The following is a 22,344-nucleotide window of genomic DNA, read 5'->3' on the forward strand; positions in this document are numbered from 1 at the left end:
TATGATTGCATAAATCAAACCAAAGAGACACAAGATAGAGTGTGCCTCTGTGATTTAGGTGGATCAGTCACAGGAAAGACAGAAAAGGGAAACCCCTGTCCAACCATGTGAAGTGCTGTTATTGACTGACTGGATAAGCTTTGTGTTTCATGCTTATCCTTGCCAGCTCACAGTAGTTAACTGCAGCCAGGTTGCCCTCAGTAACATCTGCAACAACCTTTTGACATTGTGTCTCTGTATCTGTCTCTCTCTCTCAGGGAGGTATATATGTTCTGACTTTGTTGGATAACTACGCGGCAGGGACCTCCATCTTGTTTGGGGTGCTGATTGAGGCCATTGGGGTGTCCTGGTTCTACGGTATGTATAATCGGTCCCCCTTAGCCTAGTACAGAGGCACATACTAATGCTGACTTCTTACTGTGGTGAACCTGCTTATCTAATGTACCTTTCCTCATCCTCTTCTGTTGTTCATTAGAGCCCAGCCCTTTGTTCTGTCCATCCCTCCATCACCCCACCCTCCATCACCTCCTGCCCACAGTTGCCCTCTCCTGGCCTGCCCTCTCCTCCGCTGGGCTCTCTCAACCTCCCTAACTCCCTGGCATCTTCACTACCCAGGCCCTGCAGCTACACCTGACATTTACTGGCAGTGTAGAGACACCGTGCTTCCCTTCCTTAGACTGCCACTGTTAACCCCCTTTCTCCATCTCTCCCAATACTCCTCTTTCCATTTCTCCATACACTCCCTCCCTCCTCTTATCTTCTAGACTGCCTCTCTTCACTAATAGATCTCCATCTCTCCCAATACTCCTCTCCTCTGCTCCCTCTCCATGTCTTCAGCTTTCCATACACTCCCCTCCTTCCCTACACCCCCTGCCTTCTCCCTTCCTCCCTGCTCCCTTCCACTCCTCTCCATCCCTCCATACACTCCCATTGTCAGACAGTAGATTGCAGCCATCATAAAGTAGGCCACAGCCAGAGCCACACACAGACCACTGATGGGAGGCTAACTACTGACTGTCTCCCTTGGTGGGGGTCAGAGGAGAGGGAGGCAGGGAGGGGAGGCTAACTACTGACTGTCTCCCTTGGTGGGGGTCAGAGGAGAGGGAGGCAGGGGAGGCTAACTACTGACTGTCTCCCTTGGTGGGGGTCAGAGGAGAGGGAGGCAGGGGAGGCTAACTACTGACTGTCTCCCTTGGTGGGGGACAGAGGAGAGGGAGGCAGGGAGGGGAGGCTAACTACTGACTGTCTCCCTTGGTGGGGGTCAGAGGAGAGGGAGGCTGGGAGGGGAGGCATGGGGGAGTCATAAGAGACTGCACAGTACAGTACAGTGTGTTTGTAATTGTCTGTTTAGCGGTTTGTGTTATTCATCCAATAGAAACTTGAATAAATGTGACAGGGTCATCCATAGTAGTACAGAACCCCTGGAGCAAATTAGGGTTAAGTGCCTTGCTTTAGGGCACATCAACAGACACCACCTTGGGGATTTGAACTAGCAACCTTTCAGTTACAGGCCCAATACTCTAACCGCTAGGCTACCTAGCATGGGCATGTGTGAGGGAGAGTAGTGAATAATTATATGGTGTGTGAAGAGTTGTATGCAGTCTGTTTAGTGTTTTATGTATTGCACAGAGATAATACTGTACGTCGACAAGATGACTTGTGCTTTATCTTTAAACTACAGCCCACCAATGTACACCATGATTTATAGTCAGCATTAACTGTTGAAACTGAACCTCATGAGGAGGTGAGACAGACAGAGCACCCCAGATGCTGAGCTGTTGTCGGGAGGAGATAAAAGGAGAGGGTCTTCTTGTAGATGTTAACAAGCCTGGGCTGCCTTGATAAAGAAACATTATGCCCAAGCTATAGCAACATCATGGTTGTGTACCGAATGGCACCATATTCCCTATATAGTGTACTACTTTTGGTCAAAAGTAGTGCATTATATAGTGCCGTTTGGGACACGATCCATCTCCTTATAGGCAGACTTAACCCTGTGTGAAATTATAATATAACATACTTGGAAGGCTTAGAGACTTTTATGAAACAGATATCATTGAGCTGCATTTTTACTGCTGTGTGAACTCATAATTATACAAGAAATTGGAGTTGTGTGCCATGAAGCTCTTTCTCAGCCAATGCTCCACCTGTTATGAATGGAAATTGATGAGAGGAGCGTTAGTTCTCCTGTGAACTTGAGACATCAGAAGCAAAGCGGACTGTGGGTCTGACCTGGGTGCAAATAGTATTTGCAAGTACGTTGAGTGTTGATTCAACCATACCGTAGTGCCAGATGGGCAGGGTTTATACTTTCGGGACTATTGGTTGTATTGCACCGGGCAAGCTCAATCAAGCTCAGCTTCAGTGTTTGTAAGGAAACAAGTACTATTTGAACCCAGGTCTGCAGTGGGTTTATGGATCTGGTTCTGTGTGCGTGAGTTCAAGCCCTGGTCTTCTGCCCTGTGTTTCCTCTCCAGGCGTGGACCGCTTCAGTGAGGATATCGAGCGCATGATGGGCTTCAAGCCAGGTCTCTACTGGAGGCTGTGCTGGAAGTTTGTCAGCCCCACCTTCCTACTGGTGAGACCCCCGGGGGGCAAGAAAGGGCTGGTTGGGGGACTGGGGTGGGGCGGAAGCCTTTGGCATGGTGCTGGGGGTGGGGATGGGAGGGCAAAGTGCCTGACACTAGCCTAAGGTATTAAACATACTGTAGGAATCATGATCTAAGGTATGTCATTGTGCTTAAATGAGGAAATTCACAACAGAGGTTTCTTAATTGTTACTGGCTGCCATATACTGTACTATAGTCTTTTTAAACTCCTATTATGTGCCAGCAATTCGTAATTTTCCACAGGAAATATGTTTTCCTGTTACATTTTTTTAAAGGTTGTTCGCCTCCATGTTAGAAGTACTGTTTCTCCAAGAATAGATTAGCATCACATGAACTCTACATGAAAACTGATTAAACTACAATATAACTACATTTGAACATCTTGGCCATACTGTTATAATCTCAACCCAGCTCAGCCAGAAGAGGACTGGGCCCCCCTCAGCCTGGTTCCTCTCTAGGTTTATTCCTAGGTTCCTGCCTTTCTAGGGTTTTTCCTAGCCACCGTGCTTCTACATCTGATTTGCTTGCATTGTTTGGGGTTTTAGGCTGGGTTTCTGTATAGCACTTTGTGACATCGGCTGATGTTAAAAGGGCTTTATAAATACATTTGATTGATTGATTGAACTACAACTTACTGAACATATTGATTTACAGAATGTTCAGTGCACTAGGAATTAGTTAAGGATGTGTAGGTCTCTATATTTTATAATATTAGAAATACGCTATGTCAATGAAGCACAGATACTCTATGGGTTTGTATAGATAGAGATTACCAAAAGCACATTATCTGTCTTGGTGGGAAATTATGTTATTCCCTTAATGCTTTTACATTGATTATGATCAGTCATAAGTCAATATTCTTCCTTCCATATGGGAGTGTATATGTTTTATATGGCAAACAGGAAATAAAAAGAGCAGAGGAAGATTGAAAGCCAGGAAAAGAGGTAGATTAGATTGTAAACCAATACATCACCATGATCTTTAAACCTTACGTCTGAGGGGAGCTATCATTGTTTAGTTTTAATGTGTAGTGTATGCTACCATAGTTCTGCTAGCCTTACCTCCAGAAGCAAGGCAGAAACAGCAGATGTCAGGAAGATAGCAAGCAACTTTGGCTGTTGCATAGATGGCATTTGTAGAAGAAGGACATAGAAGAATGTTGTTGGCCTTTGATATTCAGTTGGAGATGAGGAAGAGCCACTTACCTGACCTTCCAGTGTTGTATTATAACTACTAGTGATGTTTGCTGCTCTCTGGGGCAACAGTTACAAAGCTACAGAGCTACAGTTCAGTGGTGATGGGCCTCCAGTCTCTAGTCTACAGCAGCCAGGTGAACCAGAGTACTTACAGTGAAAGCCTATTACAGTATGTTTAAACCCCAGAGGGAGCGACCATGCCCTAGTCTGTTCTATTCAACTCAATTTCATCTCTGCAATGCTTACATTTTTTTGTCAAAATGAACAGTGGCGTAGTGGAGGAGTATTCATTATTTCTACAGAAGCTCTGTTTGATGTCTCGTTGGAAATATTATAACCACTCTGTTGTTTTTTCTCTCTCATTACTTTGTGGTGATAGCCAGCATCAAGACCTAGTGGATCTGTTGTTCCTCCTGTCCTCTGTTGATATGATGACCTAGCTAACCGTTCTGTTGTTCCCCTGTCCTCAGTTTATATGGTGACCTAGCTAACGGTTCTGTTGTTTCTCCTGTCCTCAGTTTATATGATGACCTAGCTAACCGTTCTGTTGTTTCTCCTGTCCCCAGTTTATATGGGGACCTAGCTAACGGTTCTGTTGTTTCTCCTGTCCCCAGTTTATATGATGACCTAGCTAACCGTTCTGTTGTTTCTCCTGTCCCCAGTTTATATGATGACCTAGCTAACCGTTCTGTTGTTTCTCCTGTCCTCAGTTTATATGGTGACCTAGCTAACGGTTCTGTTGTTCCCCTGTCCTCAGTTTATATGGGGAGCTAGCTAACCGTTCTGTTGTTTCTCCTGTCCCCAGTTTATATGATGACCTAGCTAACCGTTCTGTTGTTTCTCCTGTCCTTAGTTTTTATGGTGACCTAGATAACGGTTCTGTTGTTTCTCCTGTCCTCAGTTTATATGGTGACCTAGCTAACCGTTTTGTTGTTTCTCCTGTCCTCAGTTTATATGGTGAGCTAGCTAACGGTTCTGTTATTTCTCCTGTCCTCAGTGTATATGGTGACCTAGCTAACTGTTCCGTTGTTTCTCCTGCCCTCAGTTTATATGGTGACCTAGCTAACGGTTCTGTTGTTTCTCCTGTCCTCAGTTTATATGGTGAGCTAGCGAACAGTTCGGTTGTTTCTCCTGTCCTCAGTTTATATGATGACCTAGCTAACCGTTCTGTTGTTTCTCCTGTCCTTAGTTTTTATGGTGACCTAGCTAACGGTTCTGTTGTTTCTCCTGGCCCAAGTTTATATGGTGACCTAGCTAACGGTTCTGTTGTTTCTCCTGTCCTCACTTTATATGCTGACCTAGCTAACCGTTTTGTTGTTTCTCCTGTCCTCAGTTTATATGGTGACCTAGCTAACGGTTCTGTTAGTTCCCCTGTCCCCAGTTTATATGGTGACCTAACTAACCGTTCTGTTTTTTCTCCTGTCCTGAGTTTGTATGGTGACCTAGCTAACGGTTCTGTTGGTTCTCCTGTCCCCAGTTTATATGGTGAGCTAGCTAACGGTTCTGTTGTTTCTCCTGTCCCCAGTTTATATGGGGAGCTAGCTAACGGTTCTGTTGTTTCTCCTGTCCCCAGTTTATATGGTGACCTAGCTAACGGTTCTGTTGTTTCTCCTGTCCTCAGTTTATATGGTGACCTAGCTAACCGTTTTGTTGTTTCTCCTGTCCTCAGTTTATATGGTGAGCTAGCTAACGGTTCTGTTATTTCTCCTGTCCTCAGTGTATATGATGACCTAGCTAACTGTTCCGTTGTTTCTCCTGCCCTCAGTTTATATGGTGACCTAGCTAACGGTTCTGTTGTTTCTCCTGTCCTCAGTTTATATGGTGAGCTAGCGAACAGTTCGGTTGTTTCTCCTGTCCTCAGTTTATATGATGACCTAGCTAACCGTTCTGTTGTTTCTCCTGTCCTTAGTTTTTATGGTGACCTAGCTAACGGTTCTGTTGTTTCTCCTGGCCCAAGTTTATATGGTGACCTAGCTAACGGTTCTGTTGTTTCTCCTGTCCTCACTTTATATGCTGACCTAGCTAACCGTTTTGTTGTTTCTCCTGTCCTCAGTTTATATGGTGACCTAGCTAACGGTTCTGTTAGTTCCCCTGTCCCCAGTTTATATGGTGACCTAACTAACCGTTCTGTTTTTTCTCCTGTCCTGAGTTTGTATGGTGACCTAGCTAACGGTTCTGTTGGTTCTCCTGTCCCCAGTTTATATGGTGAGCTAGCTAACGGTTCTGTTGTTTCTCCTGTCCCCAGTTTATATGGGGAGCTAGCTAACGGTTCTGTTGTTTCTCCTGTCCCCAGTTTATATGGTGACCTAGCTAACGGTTCTGTTGTTTCTCCTGTCCTCAGTTTATATGGTGACCTAGCTAACGGTTCTGTTGTTTCTCCTGTCCTCAGTTTATATGGTGACTTAGCTAACCGTTCCGTTGTTTCTCCTGCTCTCAGTTTATATGGCGAGCTAGCTAACGGTTCTGTTGTTTCTCCTGTCCTCAGTGTATATGGTGACTTAGCTAACCGTTCCGTTGTTTCTCCTGCTCTCAGTTTATATGGTGAGCTAGCTAACGGTTCTGTTGTTTCTCCTGTCCTCAGTTTATATGGTGACCTAGCTAACCGTTCCGTTGTTTCTCCTGCTCTCAGTTTATATGGTGAGCTAGCTAACGGTTCTGTTGTTTCTCCTGTCCTCAGTTTATATGGTGAGCTAGCTAACGGTTCTGTTGTTTCTCCTGTCCCCAGTTTATATGGGGAGCTAGCTAACGGTTCTGTTGTTTCTCCTGTCCCCAGTTTATATGGTGACCTAGCTAACGGTTCTGTTGTTTCTCCTGTCCTCAGTTTATATGGTGACCTAGCTAACGGTTCTGTTGTTTCTCCTGTCCTCAGTTTATATGGGGAGCTAGCTAACGGTTCTGTTGTTTCTCCTGTCCCCAGTTTATATGGTGACCTAGCTAACGGTTCTGTTGTTTCTCCTGTCCTCAGTTTATATGGGGAGCTAGCTAACGGTTCTGTTGTTTCTCCTGTCCCCAGTTTATATGGTGACCTAGCTAACGGTTCTGTTGTTTCTCCTGTCCTCAGTTTATATGGTGACCTAGCTAACGGTTCTGTTGTTTCTCCTGTCCTCAGTTTATATGGTGAGCTAGCTAACGGTTCTGTTGTTTCTCCTGTCCTCAGTGTATATGGTGACCTAGCTAACCGTTCCGTTGTTTCTCCTGCCCTCAGTTTATATGGTGACCTAGCTAACGGTTCTGTTGTTTCTCCTGTCCTCAGTTTATATGGTGAGCTAGCTAACAGTTCGGTTGTTTCTCCTGTCCTCAGTTTATATGATGACCTAGCTAACCGTTCTGTTGTTTCTCCTGTCCTTAGTTTTTATGGTGAGCTAGCTAACGGTTCTGTTGTTTCTCCTGTCCTCAGTTTGAATGATGACCTAGCTAACCGTTCTGTTTTTTCACCTGTCCTCTGTTTATATGTGACCTAGCTAACAGTTCTGTTGTTTCTCCTGTCCTCAGTTTATATGGTGACCTAGCTAACGGTTCTGTTGTTTCTCCTGTACCCAGTTTATATGGTGACCTATACGGTTCTGTTGTTTCTCCTGTCCTCAGTTTGTATGATGACCTAGCTAACGGTTCTGTTGTTTCTCCTATCCTCCTTCTCACCACGGTGAGCTAGCTAACAGTTCTGTTGTTTCTCCTGTCCTCAGTTTATATGATGACCTAGCTAACCGTTCTGTTGTTTCTCTTGTCCTCAGTTTATATGGTGACCTAGCTAACGGTTCTGTTGTTTCTCCTGTCCCCAGTTTATATGGTGACCTAGCTAACGGTTCTGTTGTTTCTCCTGTCCTCAGTTTGTATGATGACCTAGCTATCTGTGCTGTTGTTTCTCTCCTCTCCCCAGGTCGTGGTGATAGCCAGCATCGTGACGTCCACGGGCCTGAGTTATGATGACTATGTCTTTCCTTCATGGTCCAATGTGATTGGCTGGGGCGTAGCTCTATCCTCCATGATGTTTGTGCCCATCTACGCCATCTACAAGTTCCTCAGTATGCCAGGGACATTCAAACAGGTCTGTGGAAAAACAAATCCCTCTCATCTGCATAGTTGTTGTTTATATAATGTAAAGATAACATTAGATCGATTTGATTTGATTTATTAGGATGCCCATTAGCCAACGCCAATGGCGACAGCTAGTCTTACTGGGGTCCGACATATATCATAAAAGACATTACAGATAAAAGACTTTACAATTTACATACATGTAAAAACATTAACCTCTACGGGATCGGTGTCAACGGTTGTTGCTCATATGCAATAATGTGACTAGAAAACGTTGTATACAACAGCCAACTTTCCGGAACATAGACATATCTTATATGGGCAGAAAGCTTAAATTCTTGTTAATCTAACTGCAGTGTCCAATTTACAGTAGCTATTACAGAAAAAACGACCATTCTATTGTTTGAGGATAGTGCACAACAACAAAATACTGGTTTGAGACATTCACCTCTGAAGGTAAATAATGTACTTACATTCAGTAATCTTGCTCTGATTTGTCATCCCGAGGGTCCCAGAGATAAAATGTGACTCACCACTTGGATTCGGTCTTATGTAGCAACATTTGAATTTCTGTTTTTTACATTGGATAAAAGTAGAGATTTAGAGATCCAAAATGGTATATCATACTCTGCATTTGAGGAAACAATGGGAAAGTAATTCTGCTTTGAAAGTTGATCAACTTGTAAACTCACTTTTGAGAAAACCGTCGTTCAATGTTTTGGTGCTACTATTGGAGAGCCCTTCTTTGTCTACACCCATTCAACATTGTTCATACCCTCTTAAGCCTTAGCCCCACCCATCTCTTTAAGCGTTGATCCGTGCGTTCTGTACTAACTTGCCAACAACTTCCAGACATCTGAGAGAGAGAACAGCTCATTGAACATTACTCGCCCTATTGCTCTGTCTGTGGTTTCGCGTTCAGAGTGCACACTGGATGCTCTGGCCAATAAGTAGGATTGTTACAAAAGCTCTGACCTCACAACTACAGTCAAGCACCCAAGCTAACTGGCTAACATTGGCTAGCTTCTTCCAGACACATAATGAGAGAACACCCCACACTGACCATTTTACTCACCCTAGCAGAGCTGGTTAGGTTTTTTTCATGTTATCCAGAGCGTTGGTGACTGTAACTGTGCTGCTGGTAACAATTGAAATACGCTTTGTTGCCGATGTTTACTGACACCGGACATATTCAACAGGTGTGGAGCGTTTAAAAATGCATCAGTTTTTCTGCGCTCTGGCACACTAAGATGAGAGTCTTTTGTTAAGAAATGTAGCTAGATAGCTAGCTAGGTATACAATGAATCCCAACGCATGACGTAACGTTAGTTAGCGAGCCAGCCATGTAACGTTAGCTAGCTAGCTAACAATACACTTTAACTTGAAATGAAAATACTTTGTCAAAATTAGAGTAGGGTCTTTTGTTAAGATATGTAGCTAGCTAGCTAGCAAGCTAAACAATGGACCATAATCAGAACTCATGACGTTACTGCCCTGCATGAATCTGCAGGTAGCTAACCAACCAGGTTCTATGGCTATAACTAGTCAAGCAAATGAGATACGAAGAATAAGATCATACACTTAATGTTAGCTAGCGACCCAGCCAGCTAACGTTAGCTAGCTAACAGTTCACTTTCTGTCAAAATTAGAAACATGTAATATCTGAAAATCTTACCAGTATACATCATGGTTGGACGTGTCTCCTGTCTGATGCCATGCATGGTTGCCTTAGTTTGACAGTGTAATCCAGACTGGTGTTTTCTCTTTCTCCTTAGCTATCATGCTCGAATTCCACTGATTTCTAAACTCGGTCTTCCAGAAAGTGGAGAGCATACACATATTGTTAGCTAGCGAGCCAGCCAGCTAACGTTAGCTAGCTAACAGTACACTTTAACTTGACATTAGGTTTATTCAGTTTTACAACATGATAAAAAAAATTAAATGCAGCGTTCGACACGATTACCTAAACATACTGACCAGCTCCAATAGACAGACGTGGGCTATATGGTAGACCCAAATCCAACTCTCGGCATGTCCAGCCCACTCATTATCTCAAGTAAATCATGACTAACGGGAAGGTTGCTCACTTTTTCTGTGGCTAAACCAACTAGGCTCGTAATTTAACAATTGTATTAATATTTACAGATGGCATACAAGTTTGATATTAAGGCACATGAAAGTTCACGTTTGAGAAGGCATTTCTGCCAAAAAACGCATTTTGCAAAAAGAAAAATATTTTTGATGTTCAAACAGCTCCCTTGTGAAGTCGTGACTTGCGACATACGCATAGTTTCCTGAATCGGGTCACAAATGTAGTGTAGTTTTGTTTAAAAAAAATCGATTTTGATATTCAAATGTAGGAACTGGGTTCTATAGTTTGGCCCCACTGCTGTGTCTGGCTCCACACCCACCCTGCCGGGCCATCTTGATGTGTCTTTTCTGTTGGGGAGCTAATGATCCATCATGTATGACATTCCTGGGAGTGTGTAAACTTCAATTTTTTATTTCCATAGCATTTTTGTATGTTCTCTATAGTTATGTACTTGAAAATGTATAAATTGACCAATTCGGCACATTTGGGCAAACTCCTAGCAGAATTGATGCAAAATCTTGTGTAGTGAGGTAATTCTTCTCTGGATCAGTCTGAAACTTTGCACACACACTGCTGCCATCTTGTGGACACAATCGAAATGACACATAGGCTACTATCTTAATGTATGGCCTTTCTCTCGCATCTCAAAGATTATGGAACCAAAAAATAAATAGAAAAGGCATGTTTTTTTGTTTGTATTATCTTTTACCTGATCTAATGTGTTATAGTCTCCAACATTAATTTCACATTTCCACAAACTTCCAAGTGTTTCCTTTCAAATGGCTCCCGAGTGGCGCAGCGGTCTAAAGCACTGCATCTCAGTGCTAGAGGCGTTACTACAGTCCCTGGTTTGATTCCAGGCTATATCACAACCGGCTGTGATTGGGAGTCCCATAGGACGGTGCACAATTGGCCCAGCATTGGCCGGGTTTGGCCGGGGTAGGCCGTCATTGTAAATAAGAATTTGTTCTTAACTGACTTGCCTAGTTAAATAAAGGTTAAATAAAACATTATAAAAAATGGTATCAAGAATATGCATATCCTTGCTTCAGGTTCTGAGGTACAGGTAGTTAGATTTGGGTATATAATTTTAGGCGAAAAAGGGTCCAATCCTTAAGAGGTTTTAACATGTAGTGTGTTAATGTTGGCAGGTACAGTATGTACTGTAGCTTGAAGTCATGTAACTTGAAAGCTGTGGTAAATAGCAACCTCTTATCTGTATCCCAGCGGTCAAAACTGGTTGAAATGCCATCCTTATAACCAGATTATGATGTCATTTCAACCAGGGTTTCCCCCCTGGAATAGTATGTGTTTATTTTATGCAAAGATAATCTTAGATCAATGGCAGGCATTTAGCTTGGAGTCTTCACGGCTTGACATTGAATTGACTCATAAACTGACTTTTTCCTTTTCAATGGTTGATGGTTGATGATGTCAATACTTTTGGGACGCTGGTTAGAGATCTTGAGGGTTCAAAGCCTGAACAGTGTACAGTACAATCATAAAAACAACATTCCACAGCTTTGATTATCTTCCTGAGCAGTAAACAGTGTTACCTTGTGTTTTCTTACTCACTCCTCGTGGCATTTCCTTCTGATATCCTGGCAGTGTTTAGACTCCTTCCGTGACTATCTCCCATGCTTTTCCTCCAGCTGAGATCACAGTCTACTGTTATCACACCAAGTGCGCTCAGTCAGATATGAGGAAGGGGGCAATCTGGAACAGACATCAGAGGTCATGCAGTACACACTACAGTACAGTGTACATCCAGTCCAGCCTGATCACATCAGAATCAGAAAGCTGTTCGACATATTTGAGCTATCTCGAAGTTCCTTATCTATAGAAGAAATGGTGGATCTATAGAATAAACTGTGACCATAGATTAAAGCGCTAGTTTATTACAAGCTTCAAGATTATATCTCTTGTGCTTTGGACAATGTGCATCTAAACTCTTTGGATTCTGTTTTATGCAGTGTAAGACTATGTGTTTATTGTAAGGTATGAGTTATGTAATATAACGCACTATAATGGTTTATTTTCAGAGGATAGCCTACTGCATCACACCAGAACACGAACATCATCTGGTGGCGGAGGGAGCTACCATCAGACAGTTCACGGTGAGTACAGATGTTGGATCTTAATTTGAGCCAGTGTGCTAGAGCAGGAAAATAATCCTGCAGCAACAGGACATTTGTATTATTATGTGTATTATAATGAATTGACATTTTTGTAGGGGTTGATATATTTTTCATTATGGCAAATTAAGTGACATTTTAAGGTGAAAATGAAAAACTTTAGAAACCTTTTTAAAACTCAATTTGATCACTCTTTTGTTGCTGACAATTTTCTTGCACAGCAGGAAATGCAAACTTGTAGTATGTTTAAGGTTCTACATCTGTAAGGGCTGGAAAACAGAGAGGTATAGTGGAGGTAGACAGAGTGATGACCAGAATGGAAAACTATGAATGAATGTGACATCTAATGATGCTCCATACTGCATTGGCAATGAAGCTTTATCAAATTCACCCTTTTCTATTTCAGCTCAAGCACTGGTTGGCTATCTGACAACCTGATGTCACCCAACCTTCCCCACTACTCACAATTCCGGGGTGTTGGAGTCATTGTGTTTCGACGGCAGATGTTCCTGCTGCTGAGCCTCCTGCTACTGGAGGATGGACAGGGAAAACGCCATGCTCCTTTCTGCCTCTCTGTGTTCTATTGGTTCTGACCCAACCTGCGACCTGCCATCCCCTCTTTTCCACTCCGCCCCTCATCTCCTTCTCTCTCTGTCGAGTGACTACAGATTCTCTCATCAACCTCTGCTTACAGAGTCAACCCACTATCCTCCATGTTTTTGCTTTTGAAGTATCTTTTTATTTAAAACTTTTTACCATGTGACATCGTCATCATCGTAATTTTTTGAAATGTATACAACTCATAAGATGGAGACATTCCATGCAGAGCATCTACAGGTGTTTTCTGTGTTCATGGACACAATTATTGTTTTTCATATCATTTGTTTTTTTACGTTTTTTTTACGATGACTGTTGTTCTGTGTTCATTAGTTATACATGGGTTAGACACTTAAACAATGTCAGAAAGTACCAAATGACCACTTCTGTCATCATGTATACTCTAGGCAGGGGGAGACAAACATGACTTACATTGCTTTTTATATTCTTGATTCTTTTCAAAGAGGACCCTCAAGCTTTTAGGTGAATGAGAAAGGGAAGAAATCTAGTTTCATTGCCCTCTTTGTATGTCTGACTGAGTAGGTCTCCAGTCACTACTCTAGATAACAGCAGCTCAACTGTGTCAGTGCCTTATCGAGCTAGACACTTCAGAACCTGCCAATGTTTTCATTGGTCCATACAGAAAGGTAAATGTTTTCATTGGTCCATACAGAAAGGTAAATGTTTTCATTGGTCCATACAGAAATATAAATGTTTTCATTGGTCAATACAGAAAGGTTTTACCCGACGACTCAGGAATCCTCCTGCAGATCAGAGCTCGTGGATGATAGATACACTTTATGGTTACCAACATACGTTATTAATTCAGTTTGAATGACAATGTGCTTTAGATATTCATCTTACAGCAGTAGAGGTTTTTCCCAGTTGCCTTCTCCATCTTTTGAAACCTTCCTGAAACAGATGTGAAGCTTTTGTCACCTGTCTCACAGAAAAGCTTCTCCATCTTTTGAAACCTTCCTGAAACAGATGTGAAGCTTTTGTCACCTGTCTCACAGAAAAGCTTCTCCATCTTTTGAAACCTTCCTGAAACAGATGTGAAGCTTTTGTCACCTGTCTCACAGAAAAGGGAACAATTTATGTTGAGACTCAGAAATGTTTTGTCTTGCAAGTGGTCGTCCTTATGCTTTCCACATGGCCTTTACACAGAGTAGAGGTCTACATTGTCCTGCTATGGTTACTAATGGTACTGTGTGTACCAACTTTAATGTGTTGCATAGTACTAGCATATTTGTGCCCTTGATCCAATGATTTTACCTTCACTGTGCTTGTGGATAAACAGTAGTAATTGAACAGTGGTGAAGATACAAAGGGAGGCTTTGATTAAATGAAGTTGAATCCAGCACTTGAAAGAAGTCTTTAACAGAAATACTTGTTTCAGTTTTCTATGGATAGGTAAGCACTCTTAGTGTTTTAGGGAATGTTTTCAGGCCTGCAAGAAATGCCCTGTTTTATCAAAAGCTTAACTGAATTACAGCACTAACACAGGTAGACTCAACAAAACAAGTGACGTTTCTTTACTTTTTATATAATGTTCTCTTTGTTATTTTGCATCTTTTCCAATGCATTGTTTTGTGGTCCATATGGGTGAGGGAAATCAGGAGCTTCTCCTTCAAAGAGTGTGTGTGTGTGCGTGTGTGTGGATAGATAGTGTATTTTAAGTTTGAAATGCCTCATTCATTGTACAAGGATTATTATGTTAAATAGTTTATGGTGTCTTTATATGTTACATTGGCATCTGTTGAAGCCTATTTTTTGTCAAACTTGACTTAAAGAAAATTCACCACCAAGGAAGTGCCAAAATGTTCACCCTTTTTTTAGAGATGTCTGCTGTTTTTGTCTTTCGTTTTTGTTTTGTTCTGTTTCTCTATTTATTGAAATGGAGTTGAAATGTAATAGATTTTTTTTAAATTGTGAAATAACATTAATGGCAGGAAGCAAGCCACACACAAAAATGATATTGTATGTGGAGTATAAGATATGGAAAAATATATAAATATATTCTTTTGTTATATATCTAATCTTGTATTTATCAAATTGTTTATAAACGAAACGTGAATGTAAAGTATTTTAAACGTAACTGTCCACCGTTACTGTTATATCATTGTGTTTGATGTAGGTAAGATGAATCTATTTACAGATGTATTCTCCAGTGTAACCGGGGTAACTTTGCAACGTGAATGTAGAGCCCTGGCATTACCTGAGCTAAGTTTACAGAACACTGTGTACAATACAAAAGTCCTGTTGAACGTGAGTGACAACTATCTATGAAGAAGTCAAAATATGCACACTATTATAATAAAGAGTTCTTCTACACACACAGATGGGGGTATAAGCATTGATTTATTGTTGGAAGAATGGGATTATAAGCTTCTGTGAATGGAATTGAATCCCCGGTCCATTGTGTTGTGTTCGAGAGGGTAGACTGTACAGTAGCCAAAGGATGAATGCATGGGGCTTAGATACTAGAGGACCCAGAAAGGGGGGATGTTTGGAGCTATGATGAGGGAAAGGGGATTCTTCTTCTGGAAGGGACCATCTACATACGTTTCTCACTCTCTCTCTTTCTCGCTCACTTTCCCTCTGTCTCTCTCTCTCTCTCTCTCCACTGATTCAGCAAGTGTTGCATAATTGTACTTCAACAGAAGAAAGAAATTTACTTCTGTTTTCACTGCTGGAGGCTCCAGCTCCCTGCATCATGCGTTTATTCTCAGAGTTCTTTTTTGAAGTAAAGCTATGTGGGAATTGTATTGTTTATGTTTCGTCAGGATATATATTCTGCAGCGTTGACTGACACAGATACAGCGAAGCATCTCTGCCGGTGCAAAAACATTGCATATTCACAGGAATAGAGAGTAATGCAGGTTCCTTAAATGTATTTTTCAATTTTTGTCTCAGCAACAAGTGAAGGATATACAGTACAAAGAGAAGCTAATGGCAATAGCTTTATACAGAGGTGAATCATTTATAACAACAACAAAGCCTATTCATTTCTCTCACCTTACACAGACTGATGCAAATCAAATCAAATGTTATTTGTCACATGCGTCGAATATGTTGTATACCGTGAAACGCTTACCTTAACCAACAATGCAGAGTTAAAAAAAAAAAAGTATGACAACTTTTGCTAAATAAACTAAAGGAAAAATAGTAATACAATAAAAATGACAATAATGAGTTAGTCAAACAAATCTCACATCTCACATCCATCAGATCTAGTATCCATGATTCAAAGGCATCGGAATCACTGTATATGATACAGAGTTTTAGCACTCTCCACATATAATATGAAGTTAACAGATGCTTAGTGTGTGGTGAGCCAAATAGCAATTTAACAGCACGGTTGATGCTGCTCTTTGACAATATTTTGACAGTGTTCTCCTCTGTTTTGCTGAGCGAGGATTTCTCATTGCAGTACTGTAGCTAACTGTTGCATTCTGCTGTCATGTCTCTTTTCTCTTCATGTGCGGCTGCTCTGTGCCCATGTCATACCCCACACCACACAGGCCACCACACAATGACCAAAGCTTTGTGCCACTGTCCCTGAGCTCCGCTCTGCTGTCGGCTGAGTGGCCGGCTATGCTGCTATTGTTTTTAATCAGCAGCAGGTGTGGGATGCAGAACAGTACATAATCCTTGTCTGTTTCTCCTGCAGGCCTATTGCCAAACTGCTCTATGGTATTAATGCACACATTTCTGGACGGATCCCCAAAAGCTATTACATGTGACTGTGCAATGCTTTTTAAGACTCTCTCTTTCTCTAGCTCTCCCCTCTCTCTTTTATCTCTCTCTCCCCACCTGTCTCTCGATCTTCTTTCTCCCTCCTCTCTCTCTTTCTCTCTCTCTGTACCTGTCCCCCTCTCTCTCTTTCTCTCTTTCTCTCTCTCCCTGTCCCCTTTCTCTCTCTCTTTCTGAACAGCTCACACCTACAGAGACTGACTACAGGCCTTTCTGGTCTTTTTGCTGTTGCTAATTCATTGACCTAATTAGATCCTATTCAATTAACAACATCCAATGTTCTAGTTTAGCCTGAGAACAAAACTAAACAATTACTAGAAAAATGGAATACCCACATGTAGAGTTCCACCCAGATATTCTCCTTATGATACTGTACGACTACATCTTCCATCATGTAGATGCCATTAATGGAACTGTGTTAATGTGTTTGAAAACTGTTCATAGGGAGTCATGGTACAGTAGTTATATATAACACAGTACAGTAGTTATATCTAACACAGTACAGTAGTTATATCTAACAGAGTACAGTAGTTATATCTAACACAGTACATTAGTTATATCTAACACAGTACAGTAGTTATATCTAACAGAGTACAGTAGTTATATCTAACACAGTACAGTAGTTATATCTAACACAGTACAGTAGTTATATCTAACACAGTACAGTAGTTATGACTGACACAGTACAGTAGTTATATCTAACACAGTACAGTAGTTATATCTAACACAGTACAGTAGTTATATCTAACACAGTACAGTAGTTATATCTAACACAGTACAGTAGTTATATCTAACACAGTACAGTAGTTATGTCTAACACAGTACAGTAGTTATATCTAACACAGTACAGTAGTTATGACTGACACAGTACAGTAGTTATATCTAACACAGTACAGTAGTTATATCTGACACAGTACAGTAGTTATATCTGACACAGTACAGTAGTTATATATAACACAGTACAATAGTTATGACTGACACAGTACAGTAGTTATACCTAACACAGTACAGTAGTTATATCTAACACAGTACAGTAGTTATATCTAACACAGTACAGTAGTTATGACTGACACAGTACAGTAGTTATATCTAACACAGTACAGTAGTTATATCTAACACAGTACAGTAGTTATACCTAACACAGTACAGTAGTTATGACTGACACAGTACAGTAGTTATGAATGACACAGTACAGTAGTTATATCTAACACAGTATAGTTGTTATGTCTAACACAGTACAGTAGTTATATCTAACACAGTACAGTAGTTATATCTAACACAGTACAGTAGTTATATCTAACACAGTACAGTAGTTATATCTAACACAGTACAGTAGTTATGACTAACACAGTACAGTAGTTATACCTAACACAGTACAGTAGTTATGACTGACACAATACAGTAGTTATATCTAACCCAGTACAGTAGTTATGTCTAACACAGTACAGTAGTTATATCTAACACAGTACAGTAGTTATGACTGACACAATACAGTAGTTATATCTAACCCAGTACAGTAGTTATATCTGACACAGTACAGTAGTTATATCTAACACAGTACAGTAGTTATATCTAACACAGTACAGTAGTTATATCTAACACAGTACAGTAGTTATGTCTAACAAAGTACAGTAGTTATATCTAACACTGTACAGTAGTTATATATAACACAGTACAGTAGTTATATCTAACACAGTACAGTAGTTATATCTAACACAGTACAGTAGTTATGTCTAACAAAGTACAGTAGTTATATCTAACACTGTACAGTAGTTATATCTAACACTGTACAGTAGTTATATCTAACACAGTACAGTAGTTATGTCTAACACAGTACAGTAGTTATATCTAACACAGTACAGTAGTTATATCTAACACAGTACAGTAGTTATATCTAACACAGTACAGTAGTTATATCTAACACAGTACAGTAGTTATATCTAACACAGTACAGTAGTTATATTTAACACAGTACAGTAGTTATATCTAACACAGTACAGTAGTTATGTCTAACACAGTACAGTAGTTATGTCTAACACAGTACAGTAGTTATGACTGACACAGTACAGTAGTTATATCTAACACAGTACAGTAGTTATATCTAACACAGTACAGTAGTTTTATCTAACACAGTACAGTAGTTATATCTAACACAGTACAGTAGTTATATCTAACACAGTACAGTAGTTATATCTAACACAGTACAGTAGTTATATCTAACACAGTACAGTAGTTATATTTAACACAGTACAGTAGTTATATCTAACACAGTACAGTAGTTATATCTAACACAGTACAGTAGTTATGACTGACACAGTACAGTAGTTATATCTAACACAGTACAGTAGTTTTATCTAACACAGTACAGTAGTTATATCTAACACAGTACAGTAGTTATATCTAACACAGTACAGTAGTTATATCTAACACAGTACAGTAGTTATATCTGACACAGTACAGTAGTTATATCTAACACAGTACAGTAGTTATATCTAACACAGTACAGTAGTTATATCTAACACAGTACAGTAGTTATATCTAACACAGTACAGTAGTTTTATCTAACACAGTACAGTAGTTATATCTAACACAGTACAGTAGTTATATCTAACACAGTACTGTAGTTATATCTAACACAGTACAGTAGTTTTATCTAACACAGTACAGTAGTTATATCTAACACAGTACAGTAGTTTTATCTAACACAGTACAGTAGTTATATCTAACACAGTACAGTAGTTATATCTAACACAGTACAGTAGTTATATCTAACAGAGTACAGTAGTTTTATCTAACACAGTACAGTAGTTATATCTAACAGTACAGTAGTTATCTAACACAGTACAGTAGTTATATCTAACACAGTACAGTAGTTATATCTAACACAGTACAGTAGTTATATCTGACACAGTACAGTAGTTATATCTAACACAGTACAGTAGTTATATCTAACACAGTACAGTAGTTATATCTAACACAGTACAGTAGTTATATCTAACACAGTACAGTAGTTTTATCTAACACAGTACAGTAGTTATATCTAACACAGTACAGTAGTTATATCTAACACAGTACTGTAGTTATATCTAACACAGTACAGTAGTTATATCTAACACAGTACAGTAGTTATATCTAACACAGTACAGTAGTTTTATCTAACACAGTACAGTAGTTATATCTAACACAGTACAGTAGTTATATCTAACACAGTACAGTAGTTATATCTAACAGAGTACAGTAGTTTTATCTAACACAGTACAGTAGTTATATCTAACACAGTACAGTAGTTATATCTAACACAGTACAGTAGTTTTATCTAACACAGTACAGTAGTTATATTTAACACAGTACATTAGTAATGACTGACACAGTACAGTAGTTATATCTAACACAGTACATTAGTAATGACTGGCACAGTACTGTAGTTATATCTAACACAGTACTGTAGTTATATCTAACACAGTACAGTAGTTATATCTAACACAGTACAGTAGTTATATCTAACACAGTACAGTAGTTTTATCTAACACAGTACAGTAGTTATATCTAACACAGTACAGTAGTTATATCTAACACAGTACAGTAGTTATATCTAACAGAGTACAGTAGTTTTATCTAACACAGTACAGTAGTTATATCTAACACAGTACAGTAGTTATATCTAACACAGTACAGTAGTTATATCTAACACAGTACTGTAGTTATATCTAACACAGTACATTAGTAATGACTGGCACAGTACAGTAGTTATATCTAACACAGTACAGTAGTTATATCTAACACAGTACAGTAGTTATATCTAACACAGTACAGTAGTTATATCTAACACAGTACAGTAGTTATATCTAACACAGTACAGTAGTTATATCTAACACAGTACAGTAGTTATATCTAACACAGTACAGTAGTTATATCTAACACAGTACAGTAGTTATGTCTAACACAGTACAGTAGTTATATCTAACACAGTACATTAGTAATGACTGGCACAGCTCCATAATAAGATCACTTCATTATTGTAATTGCCAGAAGCATGTTTTTCTTTCTCTCCCACATTGACACTTCCACTGCCTGATCACCTCATTAACGTCAAAGAAATATGCTAACTTCTTTTTTTTGCCCATGTTGACAGTTTCATGTACTGCAAAGGTCTGCAGCTGGTGCAGAGATCATCACCTTGACATGGTGTGATAAACCTAATCAAATGAAGAGGAAATGAGTCTGATTAACGCATGTACGGCCAGTCATTGTGTAACATTACATTTAACTGACAAACATGGCGTACGACAGGTCAGGGGAGTGGGTGATGTACCGTAACAGCAGGGATGTACCATGGTCCTTTATGAGCCCAGGTAATCCCATACTGCTGTTCAGTTTATGTTCCTGGGAGAGCAATGCTACAGCTTATCTCTCTGCATTCAGGCATGTTCACAGCCACCATACACAGTTTATCCTATTTGAAATAACAACGATTGACAGGTGACAGGTCTCTTACTGTTGTGTAAAGTACTAGTAGTAGTGCCCTACAGGGGGCCAATTGAGATGGAGCCTGAGAATCTGTGCCAGTCTGGGATTTGATAGAACAGTCAGTCTTTGATAGAACAGTCAGGCTTTGAGAGAACAATCTTTCTTTGAGGAACAGTCTTTCTTTGAGAGAACAATCTTTCTTTGAGAGAACAGTCTTTCTTTGATAGAACAGTCAGTCTTTGAGAGAACAGTCAGTCTTTGAGAGAACAGTCAGTCTTTGAGAGGGGGTTCCTTTAAGTAGCAGGAGACTTTGAAGCCAAAGGATTAAGACCTAAGCTGAAACTGAGAAAATCCTTTATTAACAGCGCTGCATGGTTTCTATTGGCAACAACAGAGAAATATACTGTAACTCATTCCCCGTGTAGACAATGAGGGAGTTACATGCTCTCCTCATGTGCCCTTCTATGCTGCCTCTCTGTTTCCTCAGTCTGAGGTTGGGTCTTTTCTCCATTATGACAACGACAAGAACCAAACACAATGTGTAGGCAATTGTCATATCAAAGGGGTTTTGTCAGCCATAAAGTAGGCTGTTATCAACACAGGTGATGTGGTTATTACCTGTACCGCTGGGGCACCTAATGGGGAAAAGGTTCTGTGAGTGGAAGATAACACCATTTCAAAAAGCAGGATGTCTTTCATTTTATTTAGAAGTCCATTATTGGACACTTCCATTGATATTTACAGGAGATGCCCGCCATTCTCTCTCTCTCTCTCTCTCTCTCTCTCTCTCTCTCTCTCTCTCTCTCTCTCTCTCTCTCTCTCCTCTCTTCTCTCTTCTCTTTATCCCTCCCTCCCTCTTTTTCTCTCTCTCTCTCTCTCTCTCTCATGCTCTCTCGTGCTCTCTCGTGCTCTCTCTCACTCTCTCCCTCTCCTTCTCTCTCTCTCTCTATATCATTCACTCTGTCTTTCTCTCTCCCTCTCTCTCTTTCTGGTGATCTGGCCCTGATATCGTCTGCCATTCCATTTCGTTCAGTCTTATCTCTGCCTGCCTCTCTGAACCTCCCGTTGGGCCTTAACGCAGCAAAAAGGTCAAAACCACAAACTTTCATCAAATTTGTTTAGCCAATAAAAGTCAAGCTGGAGCTGGCCTTCCACAGACAGCCTCCTAATTACTGGCTCTGTGCAGAGCTAATGCGATTGGGGAGAAAATAAGGACTTTTTTTAGGTTTACCTCCTCTTCATATCCAAGCCTTGTTTTCTACTTATAATCCAATTGGTGGAGATGAATCCATGTAACCGACAGATCTTTCCTCCTGTTGATGGCAGGCAGCTAAAGACTCCTTGATGGATGTAGCCTCTGAGAGAACAGAGAAGGTGTTGTTAAAAATAGATAGATGCAGAGGTCTGCTTGGTGGAATTCAGAAGTGTGGTTTGCATAGAGGAGAACATTATTCAGA

General features: G+C 40.4%; 1 protein-coding gene across 2 annotated transcripts in view; it reads left to right on the forward strand.

Moving 5' to 3' along the window:
- LOC115167015 (sodium-dependent noradrenaline transporter) overlaps positions 1-15,004 on the forward strand; it is a 57,413-nt gene extending 42,409 nt beyond the window's left edge. For both annotated transcript variants that reach the window (XM_029721022.1, XM_029721021.1), the window contains exons 11-15: positions 258-357; positions 2,478-2,578; positions 7,683-7,850; positions 11,975-12,049; positions 12,474-15,004. In XM_029721022.1, the coding sequence (XP_029576882.1) occupies positions 258-357; positions 2,478-2,578; positions 7,683-7,850; positions 11,975-12,049; positions 12,474-12,497 (468 nt within the window). In that variant the 3' untranslated portion in view covers positions 12,498-15,004. The remainder of the gene's footprint in view (positions 1-257; positions 358-2,477; positions 2,579-7,682; positions 7,851-11,974; positions 12,050-12,473) is intronic.
- The last annotated feature ends 7,340 nt before the right edge of the window (positions 15,005-22,344 follow it).

The sequence above is a fragment of the Salmo trutta genome, chromosome 29 (assembly GCF_901001165.1).
Source record: "Salmo trutta chromosome 29, fSalTru1.1, whole genome shotgun sequence".
Taxonomy (NCBI): domain Eukaryota; kingdom Metazoa; phylum Chordata; class Actinopteri; order Salmoniformes; family Salmonidae; genus Salmo; species Salmo trutta.